Source organism: Montipora foliosa, chromosome 13, assembly GCF_036669935.1.
Source record: "Montipora foliosa isolate CH-2021 chromosome 13, ASM3666993v2, whole genome shotgun sequence".
In the NCBI taxonomy this organism is placed as follows: Eukaryota; Metazoa; Cnidaria; class Anthozoa; order Scleractinia; family Acroporidae; genus Montipora; species Montipora foliosa.
Window position 1 is genome coordinate 14,321,489 of NC_090881.1, and position 20,000 is coordinate 14,341,488.

Sequence of the window (20,000 nt, forward strand, 5' to 3'; positions counted from 1 at the left end):
ACAAATTCTTGTATCTTCAATTGTATGATGGAGGGAAGACGTTCATCGATCCACTTGTTGAGCTTCGCTTCGATCTTCGCTTCAATCTTCTCCCAGTTTTCACAAAATTCATCGTCAGAAGTTGTAGTAGGCGATTTCGGCGAAGAAGTAACCTTCTGTTTTGCCTTTGGTTTGCCTATTTAGAGATTTTCGCGGAGAATTCAATCAAGTTCTCCAAAAAAAGACAAAAAGATGATCAGAGTAAAAGAGAAACCGCCATCTTGCACCACTGACCCTCTATCTTCAGTTACTGTAGTCTATACCTAGAATTAGTAGTAGCAGCAGTAGTCTGTAGTTACTGTAGTAGTAGTAGTAGTAGTAGTAGTAGTAGTAGTAGTAGTAGTAGTAGTAGTAGTAGTAGTAGTAGTAGTAGTAGTAATGGTGGTGGTGTCCCACTGTCACAGTCCCTGGTCTTTTGGCCATGTATGTCAGGATATGCCAGGCAACAACAAGTTGCCAAAGATCACCCACAATGCAATAACTGGAGTGTATATTTAGAGATTCACTTTCAACTTGCACTGTAAACAAAGGCGCTAAACAGTTTCAGCCCTTGGAAAGTGGGGACCAGGTCTGCATCCAAACGAAGTCAACAACTTGGAAGCTTGCCACAGTCTTGCAAAAGGAGAACACCCCCAGATCGTACACAGTTCACACGAATGATGGTGGGAAGTACAGGAGGAACAGGTCGTCTTTCAGGTACAATATTTCATTTGAATGAAACGATATGGGAATGACATTATAAAAAATTGAGACATGAGACAGGCCAAACATACAAAATAACTTTTACTCCGGAGTTCCCCTTTAAGCTTAAGTTATCTTCACCAAACCATCATGTTTGCTCGTGTTTCGGTCACACCGTTGAAAACCTGCAAGTTGTAAATTTTAAACACATCACATTGTCCGTTCACTGTTTTTTTTTTTTACTTAAAGGCAATTTCTCTGAACGCTGGTACGCTGAGGGTTTTGACACAGCATGATTTTAACACTGACGGATACGGGAGCCAAGGATTCTTCTGTGACCAGGTTGTCCACAGCAGGAGCAATGGTTTGTCTGGTAGATGGCGATGCTCTCTCTTTTCCAGCTCTATGTTGCTTTGCAGGACACACTAGGTTGTGGTATGATTAAATTCAATTGCTATCTAGATTTCTGTTGATTTCACTGTCCCAGTCATCTGACCTGAAGAAATTTTATGGAAAGTGTTGATATCTGGCTGTCAATACTTTCAACATGTGAGCATCTGTTTTTATTTGCATTGTTAGACAAAAACCTCTTATTAAAGGAGTCAGTTAAGTTGTTTGGTTTTTTTTAGAAAGGGATCTTTACAAATTGGGCACAAATTTCCCTGCTTTTCCAAGTATCGTAAGTGACATGTGTGTATGAAAACGAGCAAGTGTCAGTAAGATTATTAATTTACTTTGATCAGTTGCCTGTTGTTTCTTGAACATGTCATTCATTCTGATTCCAGTGCTGAAGCCTAAGACTCTTCCTGCTGTGTTTGCTGATCTGGTCAAACCATGCATGGCAAGTAACATTCCAGGAGTTGTGATGAGAAACTCAGCGTTGAATATTTTATTGGTTTTGTGTTAAAGAAAAGTCAGGGTTGTTATTCATCTCTCATTTTTTTTCCCTGCATAATGACAACAGTATGACTGTAAATCGAACATCACAGATGTGAGCATGTCAATGATTAATACAAGATGATTGTTCAATTAATTTGATTGTACATCACTGTAACTTTTGAGATACAAGATCAACTCTTAAGTCCATTAAGTACCGAAGGTAGCCCAAAATGTGAAGGAGGCCAACTATTCCCTGTTCTTGTAATGCAGTGTAGTTCTTGCTGATGGCACGTCCATCCACTCAAGTTATTGAATGTTGTACAATTTGAAACAAGTTAATTCAATGGGTCTAGCAGAACTTTCTAATAAAAGTAATAATAACTTTGATATTTTCCCAGGAAGCTCTGCTAACCCGAAAGTGCTTTTCAGGGAGGTCCTGCATCCGATCCAATTGGAATTTCGAAATGTTGGTTTTGAGTAAAGGGGAAAACCAGAAAACCCAGCGAAAAACTCTCGGAGCAGAGTAAGGACCCAAGACTTGAACTCATTGAACTTGATTGAACTATTCACACATTGGTATCATGTTTTGTTTCTTAAAGAAAAACAGAGATAAATTGTTCAGCAATTTAGAGACATTGCTTGCGTTATTAGTCATTACTCATTATCTTATTAGCAGGAAGAGTTCGACTGTGAAGACCTGATCACTTTTCCAAAGTAGTTTTTGTTGTTAGGATGTAGAACGCTGCAGCAATTTGTTACAATGTCCCGGAGGACATCTCATTTAAGATGGGGAGTATGTAGGGGTTACCCCATCCCCACACAGTCATTCGCAGTCAGTCACGTGGTAAGTAGGAATTGGTCGACCACGAGGTCGAGAGACCGTAGAGGAAAAATAAAGCGGTTGGACAAGTCTATGTTTTGACCTTGTCTGATTCTTTTGTGGGAACAAGGGCCAACACTATAATTATTCATCTTAGGCGTATACATCACCTTACATAATGTGTAAAATTTAGCGATTTTCCTTGACTTTGATCTGAACATTATTAAAACAATAGTTAGATACCATTTGCATCATATTTTATTGTGATTATCCACTTTATTGTATGTGCAATACCTAAAACGCAGCCGAGGTGTCACAGCAGACTCTGAAACTGCCAGCTACAGATTAACGTATCATTTATTCAATAGCCAATCTTTATCCTTAGTCTTAACCAAATCACTCAAAAACTGCGTATATCCGCGTATTTCTTTATATAGGGCGATTTTTTGGAGTAACAAAGTGCTGATTTTGATGTCCAGCTTTTCCACCAATTTATCCAAGTTCTTTGTCACAATTTGCAATGATCCTACAACAATCTATTTTAATCTCCTGATATTTTCAACTTTCTCATTCTCCTTTTCTCCAATTCTCTTATCCCCTGGTTCAGCAATATCGACAATAGCGCACTTCTAGTCCGGACATTGTGGGTGCAGGCTATAATAATAATAATAATAATAATAATAATATGTCGCCAGGCAAAGGAGACATTGAGCCATATAGTGAGTGGGTGCTCCAAACTGGCACAAAAAGAGTATAAAAGAAGGCACGATAATGTTGCAAGGGTGGTACACTGGGACTTGCTGGGGAATTGCGGCTTTAGTCGACTAGACAAATGGTTTGAACATCAACCAGAAACTGTCCTTGAGAACAACGACTGCAAACTGCTATGGGATTATAACATCCTGACTGACCACCAAATGAGTGCAAGGAGACCCGATTAGGTAATAATAATAATAATAATAATAATGGAAACTTTATTTGTCTTCGAATACAGTTGTAAATCTCTCTACGTTTAGGCAATTAACAACTGGCTACTTGAAATTGAGTGATATACTTGTATACTGTATTTACAAATGAATAAAAAATATATATATATATATATATATATATATATATATATTACAGTTTTATTAAGTCTGGGCTATCCCAAGTCTTATTTCTACGACAGAATATAAAATATGTTGCCCTAATGGCGAGACTTATCATTTTTTTGATTATATAGTGTTGTTGCATTTTGTCAATGCCAATGTCATTCATCATTTCTAAGAACGTAGAGCATTCGTTGGAGAGAACACCAAGGGAGCTCATGGAAAGGTTTACAAATTTGACACATCTGTAGTTACTTCTCATGTCTTTGACCACGTTCATGTATTTTTCTTTTTTGCGTACTGCATTGTTTTTAAGGTTAGATTCAAAACCAACCGTTAGTTCTAGAATATATAGGTACTTGGACTGTATTAGGAAAAGAAGATCTGGACGATAATTTTCACCAGTTATAATTGAAGGACTCGGAAAGCCATTGACATCAGCATAGAGTGAAGAGCGATCATTAATTACAGGTTGAAGTGAGTTGGCAATGAAGTTGAGAATTGAGTCGTGTCTCCAGGTGAAGCGATCAAGGTAATGTTGACAACCAGCGACAATATGGAGGAGTGACTCAGGGTTAAGGCAAAAGGAGCAATCTGGACTTTGTGATAATCCCCATCTTGTCATATTCGTACGTGTAGGAAGGGAGTTGTTGATGTAGCGAATGGTAAAATTGTAGGTGTTCTTGGGTAGATGAGACTGGGCAGACGACCAAATAGAGTTAACAGATGACAATGAGTGCTTGATAACATTTGTAAAAAAGAAACCTTGAGATGTTAAGTGGTGTTGCAGTTTGTCTTCTTGATTCGAACGGAAGTCTTTAAGAACTTCCTTGGTGGATTTGAACACGTCGTATTGAATATTGGTGTGACTGCTTGATGATTTCCAGAGATGTTTTAGGGAATCATTCCGTGACTCTTTTAAGGAATTGCGGAGAACTGTTTTGCACTGAGTGAATTTAACTGAAGGAGGACAAATATTAAGGCCAAATTTATTGCGTTCTAGAAAAACATTACTCAGTGTACCAGATATCGGGATTTCAAGCCATTTTCGAATATAGCCGTTCACTATAGAATCAAGATTTGCTATTATCCAGGTTTTTGATATGTCAGCTACAGTAAAATGCCAGGACAGTTTAGATAGGACATAGCGGCTGTACAGCAGAAGTTTGTTTTTGGGATGCAGTGGTTTCTCATCAATGTCACACATCAAGTCTTGTACAAGAGAGGACAATTCTGACATGTGTTGGTTGTTAGACATGTTGAAATCAAAGTAGCGTCCTAAGTAACGAAATGATTCACCCATTTCCACACACGGGACAAGAACTCCATTTATCAACAGTTTAGGTAAATATTGGACAGATTTGCTGCACAGTTTCCGTATTCCAAAAGTAAAACATTTGTCAACCCTTATTATCATACTAGACCATTGACACCAGATTATAAAGCGGTTGATTAGGTGCTGATTTTCTGATTCCTGACCACTTATAACAGCGGCGTCGTCTGCGAACTGGAACCAGTGGATCGGATTTAAGAACCTTAGGGAAAAGCCAAATTGACGATATTTTTCAGATTTAATGTGCTGGAGAAACGTGTTAAAACACAAGTTAAAAATAATAATAATAATAATAATAATAATAATAATAATAATAATAATAATAATAATAATAATAATAATAATAATAATAATAACCTTTATTTAAAGAGGGTAACGCCTATTACTATAAAAGTATTTTCCCTAGTGGAGAACTCACCTGAGCAGCTTCGTCCGTCTCCAACATATCCTTCTTGACAAGTGCAGTTATATGAGCCAATGATGTTGTTGCACACTGCCACATGGCTGCAGTTGTGTTCTCCAGTTGAACACTCATCGATATCTGGGAACACAGCCAAAAAATTACTAAATGTCTTTTTACTTTCACACACGAAACTCAGAAATTTCGAGGCAAATGAAAGGTAAAGACGACAGTAACTGAAGAGAGAAAAGCACATATCGTGCATTTTACCTTTGGACACACCCATCCCAAAAAGTTGGTTTTTGCGATGTGTGAGACTTGAACCCACGTCTCCCTGATTATTAGTCGGGCATGCTAGGCCACTACACCATCAAAGCTACCACGCTGGCAACGCAGCAGATTAATGATGTGACTTAGCGGCGTGGAGGATCCCTAGGGCCCATTTCTTTCTTTACTTGAGTATGTTTATCCTTGCCTCTATAACCCCAGACGAGGCTTAGAACACATTAAAGTCAGAAATCCCGAGGCAAATGAGAGGCTTAAGCTCAGGGCAAAAATCAATTATTTGGATGGGTGTGCTAGAAGGTAAAATGCACGGTATGTGCTTCTCTATCTTCAGTTACTGTAGTCTATACCTAGAATTAGTAGTAGCAGCAGTAGTCTGTAGTTACTGTAGTAGTAGTAGTAGTAGTAGTAGTAGTAGTAGTAGTAGTAGTAGTAGTAGTAGTAGTAGTAGTAGTAGTAGTAATGGTGGTGGTGTCCCACTGTCACAGTCCCTGGTCTTTTGGCCATGTATGTCAGGATATGCCAGGCAACAACAAGTTGCCAAAGATCATCCACAATGCAATAACTGGAGTGTATATTTAGAGATTCACTTTCAACTTGCACTGTAAACTGAGGAATATTGAAGTTGACAGATACTGATATTGTTGTAACTTTACTATGCCCTTCTTTAACTGGAAAGAGCTCAACAGTTGCTGAATTTGGCCTTGAGCATGGGTTACATGAAATTGATCCCTTGATAAACTGGAGAAAAGACACTTGTAAGGTAACAAAAATAAAGAAAAGTAATGGTAATGGTGGTGTTCTTGTTCAGTGTGAAATCATGATCTTCCATTTAATGACAATGATGATGATGATGATGATGATGATGATCATGATGATGATGATGATGATAATAATAAAAGTGGCAAGACCACCTTGCAATACTAGACATTATTGGCAGTGCTCAGTTGTCAGCATTATTGGGAACTGCCACAACTTAATAATGTTATCTCTCTCTCTAAGCTGACGGTAGCAGAAACTTCTGTATGTCTCAGGCACCCAACCTCCACTTAGCAACACAGTTAATATATATTCTGGATATCTTTTGCAGGACTTCGTGGGCTAAGGTGTATGGAACCAAGTATGCACGAGGATTTGTGGTTGTTGTTTCTCCATGCCATGGAGTTCCCATTTTTGGGAAGGTTGATCAATTATTGACAGTTGATGGCAAAATTGTCATTTTAAGATACAAGAAATTAAGAAATTTGGAGTATGTCAGTCATTTGAATGCTTACAAAGTTTTAGAGGAAACCTTACCTCTTAAGTCTGTACAAGGGCTTTGGTAGGTTTGGGCAGCACTTGTTTGTCATTTTGAGGTACAGGGTAGACTATTCGTAAAAACATCATTGTGAACTGGAGTGTACAAATACCAGGCATTTTTGTGCTGTTTGTGGAGCACAGGGATGACAAAGTCGCTAGTTTTTTTCACACAGGTGGTTTCAATCAGCTATTGATGTTAAAATTGTGCAATGACAGTAACTACTATTGAACTTTGTAAATTTTTGTAACATTTATGTACAACACATCTGTTAATTAACACGACTAGATTTAGAATATGTGAGACAGTTTCCTAATTTTGATTTTATGATTAAAAGAATGTCATTATTTTAATAACTGACTTGTGACATGCAGTGTTGATAATGCCTTTCAGACCGATATACGTTTGCATACAGGTGATGTTCACTTTGTAGTCAAGTATGTTTACTTGTGCATTTGAGTCAGGAATAAACAAAATTGTGAAAATGTTACGCACAATTAGATAAAAAGATGTATTGTAGTTCATATTTTGGCTTTAAGTCCAAAACACTCAACTCAATTTGTGAGTAACTGTTTACTCTTGCGTCTTAGTAAATTTGGCCTGTTTTCCATTTACTCAAATAGTTGAGTTGTGGAAACTCATCATGTTGGTTAACCCTTTCACTCCCAATAGTGCCACTTATAGATTTTACTCTGTCTAACGCCAGACGATCTTACCCCACGGGGCTGAAAGGGTTAAATATTGTAACGCATATTTTGAGTACTTATACTCAACTTGTTGAATAAAGGATAAACTTTACTCATTTTTTAGAGTTACAATTACTCAGCTTTTTTGCAGTGCAGTCCTGATTTCAGCATCAATATAGGACAGTTTGTAATTGTACCCCTTTAATTGGACAGTTTTACGTGCCATCAAGCGCTCGCTAGTTGTACTTGAATCATTTAACCTTTTTCAGAGCTATTAAAAAAAACACTATTTAAGAAAAGTTGAGAAGACTAAGTTATAAAAACAATTATCACCGTCATCTTCTCCTGTTTTGTAAGAGTTACGATTAATTGATAATAGGCCTCACGCGTATTTTAAAATAACTCGCGCGATTACTCCTTGAATTTTACTCCACTCAGTGCTATCGCCATTGCTAATAATAGTCTTTCTCTGAACAGAATATTTTGCGGGTTGATAATTGGAGAGGTCATAATAATATTTTTCATGTGATATTCAGTCTTTAGAAATTAAAACGCAAAAGAAAAACGTCAACTTGCATCAAGAATGGTAAGCGTTATTGCTTGCTTTTATACACCATACATTCGGTCAATTGGTGCTTTCTACTTGTTCTGATTAGTTAGCTCTGAAGTGATAAGGAAGTATTCGCCACCGAGCAGTCGAATGGTATATATTCTTGCCTGAGCAGTTTTGTCCGTCTCCAACATATCCTTTCTTACAAGTGCAGTTATATGAACCATTTGTGTTGTTGCACACGGCGACCTGGCTGCAGTTATACTTTTCTGTTGAGCACTCATCGATATCTGGGAACACATCCAACAAATTATAATTAGTAAAATATCCTTTTACTTTCAATTGGCAATAAGTCACTGTCCACGAAATCGTTAGACTCTGTATTTTGTATTCGTGTTCAAGCTTTTCCCCCTTTAATTAGAGTTTCTCTGAGCGCAATTTGTGCGGGTATACTATGTCGGTAGTTTTCTTGTAATATCCACTCTTTAGAAAACCCGAAAAAAAAAAAAAACAACAACAACAACAAAAACGTCAACTTGCATCAGGAATGGTAAACATCTTTTGCTTGCTTTTTATACACCACACATTCGCTCAATTGGTACTTTCTACGTATTGTGATTGATTATCTCGGAAGTGATAAGAGAGTATCATTCGCCACCGAGCAGCCGAATGGTATATATCCTTTCTTACAAGTGCAGTTATATGAACCAAAAATTACTCCTGAATTCTGCTCATCAAGTAATGATAAACAGTAGGATGTACTGTTACCTGAAAATAACACGAATTCATGGACTTAAAGGGGACAGGCGTTGGATTTCGAATTTAGAGGTGCATCGAATAAAGAATACAGAGAATAGAGGACGTGCAGAACTCACCTGAGCAGCTTCGTCCGTCTCCAACATATCCTTCTTGACATGTGCAGTTATATGAGCCAATGGTGTTTTTGCACACGGCCACATTGCTGCAGTTGTGTTCTTCTGTTGAACACTCATCGATATCTGGGAACACAGCCAACAAATGAATAAAATATATTCTCACTTTTAATTGTCGATAAGTCACTGTGCGCGAAATCAATAGATACTGTATGTTGTTCTCGTGTCCTAGCTCTCTCGCCTTAAATTAATCGTAACTATTAAAAAATTCTCGAATCTGATTGGTTATTAACAGCTTGATTTCAGCATTAATAGGACAGTTGTACGCGTCATCAAGCGCGCGCTAGATGTACTTATGTAACTTGAATCATTTATCCTTTTTCAGAGCTTTTTCAACTATTAAAGCAAAGTTGAGCAGATCCACCTATAAAAATTTCATCAATGTCATCTTCTTCGGCCTATTTTGTAATAGTTAAGATTAATTGATAATAGGACTTTTTTTGTCGAAAAATTCATCGAGTAATCGTCCTCAACATTTCATATAGGCCTCGCGCTTCGCGCGCAGCTTATTTTGAAATTACTTGCATGATTACTTCCCGAAAAGGTACTCCACTCAGTTCTATTACCATTATGAATAACAGTCTTTCTGTGAACATAATATTTTGCGGGTTGATGACTGGACAGGTTATGATAATATTTTCCATGTGATATTCAATCTTTAGAAATTAAAACACGAATGAAAAACGTCAACTTGCATCAAGAACGGTAAACATTATTGGTTGCTTTTGTACAGCACACATTCAGTCAATTGGTGCTTTTTAGTGTTCTGATTGGTTAGCTCTGAAGAGATAAGGAAGTATTATTCCCCACCGAACAGCCAAGTAGTATATATTCTTGCCTGAACAGTTTCGTCCATCTCCAACATATCCCTCCTTACAAGTGCAGTTATATGAACCAATAGTGTTGTTGCACATGGCCACATGGCTGCAGTTATGTTTTCCCGTTAAACACTCATCGATCTCTGTGAACAGAAACAACAAATTGTTATAAGTATAATGCCATTTTTCTTTCAATTGGCAATAAGTGACTGTTCACAAAATCGTTAGACTCTGTATTTTGTACTCGTACCCAAGCACTTTTTTTTTTTACCATTAATCGGTCTTTCTATGAAGACAATTTATATCGGTATTTTTCGTGTAATATCCTCTCTTTAGAAATCCCGAAAGAAAAACGTCAAGTTGCATCAAGAATGGTAAGCATCATTGTTGCTTGCTTTTGTACACCACATATTCATACAATCGGTGATCTCTACGTGTTCTAAAGTGATAGCTCTGGAGTGATAAGAAAGTATTATTCGCCTCCGAGCAGCCGAATGGTATATATTAAGACACATGCTAGCTTAAGTGACTTTGGATATTTTCCTCTACTTCGGTGAATAATTTATTGAATAATATGCTGATTCGCACCTACGTACTAGGCACTACTTTAAGGCAAGATCATGCCACTGAGGATCCGTTAGATTTTCAGATTTTTATTCGTACTAGCTGTTCGGGACAAATCTAATTTAACCATCGGACATGAAATTATCCGGAAAACTGTTACGATTATTGATAGGGACCTGAGGGCTGGTCACGTGACCTCTTTTTTTTTTCCATGTGACTAGCTTGTTGATCGGTGAGAGTTGTTGAGTTGTTTTATTGCAGAGAGAGCACAGAACTTCTGAGTATTTGGTTCGTTTCTCAGTTGTATTTGGCTCACTACCTACATGTTTTGCATTTTTATTTCAGTGTTCACCGTTCGAGTTGACACTAGCTGCTCCATCAATAAGTCGTTGAACTAGTCAACTAAAATTAAAATCTTCTTGAAATATATTAATGTTTTCAAATGCCAGCGATAGGCTAAAAAAAGGATGCAACTGATTTCTTGAATATATACTTACAATTTGTCTCTTCTAATCTACCGATCTTATAGTTTGATTTCCTCAGTTGATTGTCTTTTAACGTTCTTGATCGGAGTAAAGTGAAAAAGTAACTTGCGCGTTTTCAGTCTCCATTTATATATTTTCGAATTTCTAATTAGTTGTCACCTTTCAACTCACGAAAACTTGCTGTGGTAAAAAAATTGCAAAAAAAGTTTCATACATTAAAGACAGTAAGCGGCATAACTTAATGGGCGAAGTGCGAATCATATGAAATATAAGCCCTTACCTGTACACGTTTTTCCGTCCCCAGTGTATCCAGCCTTACATGTACAGATGTAAGAGCTGTCTGTATTCTGACAATCGGCATTGACGTCACAGGTGAAGGGAAACACTTTGCATTCATCAATATCTAGGTTTTATAAAAAGGACGATCCCCAGTGCAAGTCAAGTCAAGTCAAGTCAATTTTTATTTATACTCACACAGAAATAATAATTAATACAAATTAGTGCTTAAAATATAACATCAAGAGATTACGAAGAAAAATACATTTTACAATTGTAGGTTTTGTTGTGCAGAGTTTGGGACACCTAAATAGTTCATGAATCTAACCGAGAAGGTGACCCAAAAAAAGAAATAAATGAGTGGAAGGAATATAGATGGAAAATAATTGTTTTAGATAAAAATTATTACTTCATTAATTAAATAACAGTTAAAGATTACATAATCGTAAACATTAGGAATCAATAATAGTATTATAACCATCAATCACAGATGTATTGACGAAAACTGGAAAACGGCTTGGTTTTCTTAACATCAATGGATAAAGAATTCCAATCTTTTGGACCAGTGTAACTGAGAGAACGAATGCCGTATTGAGTGGTATGAACAGATGAAACAAACAGATTTTCAATCTGTGATTGACGTGTACAATATAAATGAATAGAAGATACCGGGTTAAAAAAATTAACAAAACCAGAAGGAGAGAATTTCAAGATGGATTATATCAGAGAATTTCAGGAGAGTGAGAGGCTCCATTAGTGGCTCAGAATGTGATCTAGAGTTGGAAAAAGTCATTATTATGGCGACTCGTTTTCGCTAAGTAATAACTGGTTTTTGGTAAGTTGGGTATCTGAGATTCAAACTTAAATACCATAATCAAGAAAGTGGTAAATTAGGGAATAGCAAAGCATAATAAGTATACAGTGTGTATCAACATTAACATAGTACCTTAATTTGGAAAATATGCCTACAGTTTTTGATAGTTTTAAGCAAAGTTCAGTAACAAGTATTTGACTGTGGAGACTTCTTCAATATTTACACCATCAATTATTAAATTTAAATGCCTTAATATATAGTTTTAGTTTCTTAGAATGGATAAAGAACAAAATTGGTTTTGGAAATATATTGTGCAAAAATATAAAGTTAACTCTATTCTATCCTCGCGAGAATGTTCGATTGTTGAGATTGTGTTCTTTAGGAAGATTCGTGGCTTTCAAAGCTGTCACTTTTCCCACATTAGCATAAAATTCATTGAATTTATTTGCCAGAAGGAGTGGATTTTCAACAGCGGCTAATGGAGCGTTTTTCTTTGGAAGAAAACGGTTAAGAATTTTCCAGATCGAGTTGGAGTTTCCATTCGATTTTAAAATTTCAGAACGAACATGTTTTTTTTCAGCAAGCTTGATTTCCCGTTTGACTTCCTGACGAAAAAAGCGATAAGCATTCCAGTGTAATTTGTCGTTGGTTTTCATCGCCTTTTTATGCCACATATCACGCGTGTTCATTAGTCCTTTGATCTCTGGTGTAATGAATGGATTAGGCCTTGAATTTATCCTGATTCGTTTGATTGGGGCGTGCTCGTCCAAGACCTGAAGAAAAAGACAGTTAAAGGCGTTTACTTGATCGTCAGGATCATCAAAAATATTAGCTATATGGAAGGGAACATTTGCCAAATCGTCAATAAAGCCATTGCGATCGTAGTTTTTATATGTTCTCTTGGTTACAAATGTTTTCCGTGGCCTTGGTGTCTTAAACTTGAGTGTTAAGCTCACCAAACTATGATCGCTAATTGCAGACTGTATCACATCGCAAGCGTAGATAATATTTTCGTTCGTAGTCAGAGCAACATCGATGAGTGATTCAGAATTTTCGGTTACTCTTGTTGAGGTCTTAACGAGTTGTGTTAGGCCAAACGTCGAGCAAAAGTTGATCAGCGCGCGACCCCCAGGATCAGTTGTTCCAAGAACATTACAGTTAAGATCTCCAAGGATTAGCACATTTAAGCCATGTAGCAAAGAGTCAACAAACGTCTTGCTTAAGTCTTCTAAGAAATCTATTCGGGCATCCGGTGGTCTGTGAACTGTGCAGAGAAGAAAAAAATTAAATTTCTTATACTGTACATTCATCCAAAGCTGTTGAAAATTGGATTCAGACATTGAGGAGCATTTTTCAATCACCGAGGCCTTATAAATGTTTTTTACGTAAACAAGTAATCCGCCACTTCTCTTGTGTAGCCCTCGATCTTGCCTGAACGTCGTATATCCTGGAATCAGAATATCCGCGTCACATATTGTAGAGTCCAACCACGACTCAGAAATTGTAAAAATGTCGTACTTGGTATTGATAATCATGTCTTTAAGAAGGTGGAAATTTTCCCGAGACGCCACAGAGCGTACATTAAGATGGGCGACGGACATGAGATGTTTTCGATTCTTCGTTGCTTGATTTCTGGTCGATTTATTGCCTTGATTTGTAGTTTCGTTGCTGCCTGCTTCTCCTCGTGTGGAGAGCCCAGGTTGCGGGTGAATGTCTCCAGACAGGGGAATAAGATTAACCGCAAAGACGCCTCGAACGTCAGGCATCGCCATGGTCGTTTGGCCACGTTTAGACCATTTGCAAATGGGAAACCTTCGCTGTTGACACCGCGACGAAATTCGACGAAAGAAAGTACAGCGATTTGAATCAAAGGTGATATTTTTGCTGGTCCTGTCGAGGAGAAGCGAGGAAAGAAATAGGATAATGAAGATAATGATAAAAATCGAGGGACGGGCGCAAACGTGACCGACCGCCATAAATTCACCTCGCCATTAATCGGTCCCTGAGCCATACGTGATTAACCCCTTGACTACGGTCGCTCCAATTAATGATATGTGTGATGTGTCAAAAGTTTTAGACTTCATCCTATTCGCTGACGATACTAACATCTTCTTTTCACACAAAAATGTGAATGTGATTGAAAGAACTTTGAATGAAGAATTACCTAACTTAACAGACTGGTGCCAAGCCAATAACCTTTCTATACATTAAAAAAAAACCAACTTTATTGCATTTAAACCCAGGCAAAACCGTCTACTATTTGTTGAAAGTTGTATGAGTCTCTTCTTACCAGTGATAAAAACACAAATACTTCCAGAAATACAGTCACGTAATTAGATGCAAACTGATAAGAGTCATGAAGAGTCCCCTGCTTGCTCTTCTCCCCAACTTTATCCTTATTCTTTTCAAGGTGTTAAGGCAATTACTTCCAAAAATTACCCCTGAATTCTGCTCGTCAAGTACACATAAACAGCAGGATCTACTGTTAACTGAAGGTAACACAAATGCTTGGACTTAAAGGGGACGCTTCGCGTTGGATATCGAATTTGGACGTGCGTCTACTTTTTGTGCTTTCGTGGGCAGCCAAAGAAGATGGGATAAATTTGACTGTTACTGTTTTAAATAAAGGAATACAATTTCTTGTAAACGAAAAGAATAAATGATACCGAGAACGATGACTAACCTGAGCATTTTCGTCCGTCTCCAACATATCCTTCCTTACAAGTGCAGTTATATGAACCAAAGGTGTTGTTGCACACGGCCACATGGCTGCAGTTGTGTTCTCCTGTTGAACACTCATCGATATCTGGGAACACAGCCAACCAATCAACAAAATATCTTTTTACTTTCCCACACAAAAGTCAGAAATTTCGAGGCAAATGAAAGGTACAGACGATAGTAACTGAAGAGAGAAAAGCACATATGCTTCTCTCTCTTTAGTTACATATCTTTTTACTTTCAATTGGCAATAAGTCATTGTCTGCGAAATCTATAGATACTCTATCTTGTTCTCGTGTCCAAACTTTTTCACCTTAGTTTAATCCTAACTGTTACAAAATACTAGAATCTGATTAGTTATCAACAGTCCTGATTTCAGCATCAATATAGGGCAGTTTGTAATTGTACACTTTGTAACTGGACAGTTGTACGTGTCATCAAGCGCACGCTAGTTGTACTTGAATCATTTATCTTTTTTCAGAGCTATTAAAAAAAGTACTATTAAAGAAAAGTTGAGAAGATCAAGTTATAAAAAAATTATCACCGTCATCTTCTCCTATTTTGTAATAGTTACGATTAATTGATAATAGGCCTCGCGCGTATTTTGAAATAACTCGCTCGATTACTCCTTGAATTTTACTCTACTCAGTCCTATTACCATTACTAATAAGTCTTTCTCTGAACACAATATTTTGCGGGTTGATAACTGGAGAGGTCATAAGAAATTAAAACGCAAAAGAAAAACGTCAACTTGCATCAAGAATGGTAAGCGTTATTGCTTGCTTTTATACACCATACATTCGATCACTTGGTGTTTTCTACTTGTTCTGATTGGTTAGCTCTGAAGTGATAAGGAAGTATTCGCCACCGAGCAGTCGAATGGTATATATTCTTGCCTGAACAGTTTCGTCCGTCTCCAACATAGCCCTTCTCACAAGTGCAGTTATATGAACCATTTGTGTTGTTGCACACGGCAACCTGGCTGCAGTTATACTTTCCTGTTGAGCACTCATCGATATCTGGGAACACATCCAACAAAGTATAATTAGTAAAATATCCTTTTACTTTCAATTGGCAATAAGTCACTGTCCACGAAATCGTTAGACTCTGTATTTTGTACTCGTGTTCAAGCTTTTCCCCCTTTAATTAGAGTTTCTCTGAGCGCAATTTGTGCGGGTATACTATGTCGATAGTTTTCTTGTAATATCCACTCTTTAGAAAACCCGAAGAAAAAAAAAACAACAACAACAACAAAAACGTCAACTTGCATCAGGAATGGTAAACATCTTTTGCTTGCTTTTTATACACCACACATTCGCTCAATTGGTACTTTCTACGTATTGTGATTGATTATCTCGGAAGTGATAAGAGAGTATCATTCGCCACCGAGCAGCCGAATGGTATATATCCTTTCTTACAAGTGCAGTTATATGAACCAAAAATTACTCCTGAATTCTGCTCGTCAAGTAATGATAAACAGTAGGATGTACTGTTACCTGAAAATAACGCGAATTCATGGACTTAAAGGGGACAGGCGTTGGATTTCGAATTTAGAGGTGCATCGAATAAAGGATAAAGGGAATAAAGGACGTGCAGAACTTAGTCTCACCTGAGCAGCTTCGTCCGTCTCCAACATATCCTTCTTGACATGTGCAGTTATATGAGCCAATGGTGTTTTTGCACACGGCCACATGGCTGCAGTTGAGTTCTTCTGTTGAACACTCATCGATATCTGGGAACACAGCCAACAAATGAATAAAATATATTTTCACTTTCAATTGTCGATAAGTCACTGAGCGCGAAATCAATAGATACTGTATGTTGTTCTCGTGTCCTAGTTTTCTCGCCTTAAATTAATCGTAACTATTAAAAAATTCTCGAATCTGATTGGTTATTAACAGCTTGATTTCAGCATTAAGAGGACAGTTGTACGCGTCATCAAGCGCGCGCTAGATGTACTTATGTAACTTGAATCATTTATCCTTTTTCAGAGCTTTTTCAAAGCAAAGTTGAGCAGATCCACCTATAAAAATTTCGTCAATGTCATCTTCTCCGGCCTATTTTGTAATAGTTAAGATTAATTGATAACAGGACTTTTTTTGTCGAAAAATTCATCGAGTAATCGTCCTCAACATTTCATATAGGCCTCGCGCTTCGCGCGCAGCTTATTTTGAAATTACTTGCATGATTACTTCCCGAAAAGGTACTCCACTCAGTTCTATTACCATTATGAATAACAGTCTTCCTGTGAACATAATATTTTGCGGGTTGATGACTGGACAGGTTATGATAATATTTTCCATGTGATATTCAATCTTTAGAAATTAAAACGCGAATGAAAAACGTCAACTTGCATCAAGAACGGTAAACATTATTGGTTGCTTTTGTACAGCACACATTCAGTCAATTGGTGCTTTTTAGTGTTCTGATTGGTTAGCTCTGAAGAGATAAGGAAGTATTATTCCCCACCGAACAGCCGAATAGTATACATTCTTGCCTGAACAGTTTCGTCCATCTCCAACATATCCCTCCTTACAAGTGCAGTTATATGAACCAATAGTGTTGTTGCACATGGCCACATGGCTGCAGTTATGTTTTCCCGTTAAACACTCATCGATCTCTGTGAACAGAAACAACAAATTGTTATAAGTATAATGCCATTTTTCTTTCAATTGGCAATAAGTGACTGTTCACAAAATCGTTAGACTCTGTATTTTGTACTCGTACCCAAGCACTTTTTTTTTTTACCATTAATCGGTCTTTCTGTGAAGACAATTTATATCGGTATTTTTCGTGTAATATCCTCTCTTTAGAAATCACGAAAGAAAAACGTCAAGTTGCATCAAGAATGGTAAGCATCATTGTTGCTTGCTTTTGTACACCACATATTCATACAATCGGTGATCTCTACGTGTTCTGAAGTGATAGCTCTGGAGTGATAAGAAAGTATTATTCGCCACCGAGCAGCCGAATGGTATATATTAAGACACATGCTAGCTTAAGTGACTTTGGATATTTTCCTCTACTTCGGTGAATAATTTATTGAATAATATGCTGATTCGCACCTACGTACTAGGCACTACTTTAAGGCAAGATCATGCCACTGAGGATCCGTTCGATTTTCAGATTTTTATTCGTACTAGCTGTTCGGGACAAATCCAATTTAACCATCGGACATGAAATTATCCGGAAAACTGTTACGATTATTGATAGGGACCTGAGGGCTGGTCACGTGACCTCTTTTTTTTTTTTCATGTGACTAGCTTGTTGATCGGTGAGAGTTGTTGCGTTGTTTTATTGCAGAGAGAGCACAGAACTTCTGAGTATTTGTTTCGTTTCTCAGTTGTATTTGGCTCACTACCTACATGTTTTGTATTTTTATTTCAGCCTTCACCGTTCGAGTTGACACTAGCTGCTCCATCGATAAGTCGTTGAACTAGTCAACTAAAATTAAAATCTTATTGAAATAGATTAATGTTTTCAAATGCCAGCGATAGGCTAAAAAAAGGATGCAACTGATTTCTTGAATATATACTTACAATTTGTCTCTTCTAATCTACCGATCTTATAGTTTGATTTCCTCAGTTGATTGTCTTTTAACGTTCTTGATCGGAGTAAAGTGAAAAAGTAATTTGCGCGTTTTCAGTCTCCATTTATATATTTTCGAATTTCTAATTAGTTGTCACCTTTCAACTCACGAAAACTTGCTGTGGTAAAAAAATTGCACAAAAAGTTTCATACATTAAAAACAGGAAGCGGCATAACTTAATGAACGAAGTGCGAATCATATGAAATATAAGCCCTTACCTGTACACGTTTTTCCGTCCCCAGTGTATCCAGCCTTACATGTACAGATGTAAGAGCTGTCTGTATTCTGACAATCGGCATTGACGTCACAGGTGAAGGGAAACACTTTGCATTCATCAATATCTAGGTTTTATAAAAAGGACGATCCCCAGTGCAAGTCAAGTCAAGTCAATTTTTATTTATACTCACACAGAAATAATAATTAATACAAATTAGTGCTTAAAATATAACATCAAGAGATTACGAAGAAAAATACATTTTACAATTGTAGGTTTTGTTGTGCAGAGTTTGGGACACCTAAATAGTTCATGAATCTAACCGAGAAGGTGACCCAAAAAAAGAAATAAATGAGTGGAAGGAATATAGATGGAAAATAATTGTTTTAGATAAAAATTATTACTTCATTAATTAAATAACAGTTAAAGATTACATAATCGTAAACATTAGGAATCAATAATAGTATTATAACCATCAATCACAGATGTATTGACGAAAACTGGAAAACGGCTTGGTTTTCTTAACATCAATGGATAAAGAATACCAATCTTTTGGACCAGTGTAACTGAGAGAACGAATGCCGTATTGAGTGGTATGAACAGATGTAACAAACAGATTATCAATCTGTGATTGACGTGTACAATATAAATGAATAGAAGATATCGGGTTAAAAAAAAATTAACAAAACCAGAAGCAGAGAATTTCAAGATGGATTATATCAGAGAATTTCAGGAGAGTGAGAGGCTTCATTAGTGGCTCAGAATGTGATCTAGAGTCGGAAAAAGTCATTATTCTGACGACTCGTTTTCGCTAAGTAATAACTGGTTTTTGGTAAGTTGGGTATATGAGATTCAAACTTAAACACCATAATCAAGAAAGTGGTAAAGTAGGGAATAGCAAAGCATAATAAGTATACAGTGTGTATCAACATTAACATGGTACCTTAATTTGGAAAATATGCCTACAGTTTTTGATAGTTTTAAGCAAAGTTCAGTAACAAGTATTTGACTGTGGAGACTTCTTGAATATTTACACCATCAATTATTAAATTTAATGCCTTAATATATGGTTTTAGTTTCTTAGAATGAATAAAGAACAAAATTGGTTTTGGAAATATATTGTGCAAAAATATAAAGTTAACTCCTCGCGAGCAAAGCGATTGTATAAAATTATGAAGCAAAATTGGTTTAAGACTTGGGACGGCAGAGAACTTCTAAAACTGTGGACCCTAACTGATTAATCGATAGATATTTAATACAAATATACTTTATTGTAACGGTTAGCAAATCAACGATCTTGCATCGAATAGTGTAGGACAGTGATGCGATACACCATAACTGGTATCGCGACTTGTTGGACTGGATTGCGCATTTCATACAGGCGCATGCAGGGAATAAAGCTTTGCCTCCGGTCCCTACTCTTTCCAGTACCATCACGAGATTATGAATAGTACCCACCTTCGCGTTTCATGTAGAACCTTTGATCGTCTGTGACGAAATCGTGAGGTTTCGTTTCCTTGGTCTCGTCATTT

The 20,000-nt window shown here is 37.0% G+C and overlaps 1 protein-coding gene across 2 annotated transcripts in view; it reads right to left on the bottom strand.

Annotated features, from left to right (window-relative positions):
* Window positions 1-20,000, bottom strand: part of LOC137983814 (fibrillin-1-like) — a 40,898-nt gene that overhangs the window by 6,234 nt on the left and 14,664 nt on the right. For both annotated transcript variants that reach the window (XM_068830994.1, XM_068830993.1), the window contains exons 2-12: window positions 19,927-20,000; window positions 18,473-18,595; window positions 17,163-17,285; window positions 16,275-16,397; window positions 15,562-15,684; window positions 14,631-14,753; window positions 11,138-11,260; window positions 9,829-9,951; window positions 8,934-9,056; window positions 8,226-8,348; window positions 5,259-5,381 (exon numbers count right to left, since the gene is read on the bottom strand). The exon at window positions 19,927-20,000 is cut by the window's right edge and continues 239 nt beyond it. In XM_068830994.1, the coding sequence (XP_068687095.1) occupies window positions 5,259-5,381; window positions 8,226-8,348; window positions 8,934-9,056; window positions 9,829-9,951; window positions 11,138-11,260; window positions 14,631-14,753; window positions 15,562-15,684; window positions 16,275-16,397; window positions 17,163-17,285; window positions 18,473-18,595; window positions 19,927-20,000 (1,304 nt within the window). The remainder of the gene's footprint in view (window positions 1-5,258; window positions 5,382-8,225; window positions 8,349-8,933; window positions 9,057-9,828; window positions 9,952-11,137; window positions 11,261-14,630; window positions 14,754-15,561; window positions 15,685-16,274; window positions 16,398-17,162; window positions 17,286-18,472; window positions 18,596-19,926) is intronic.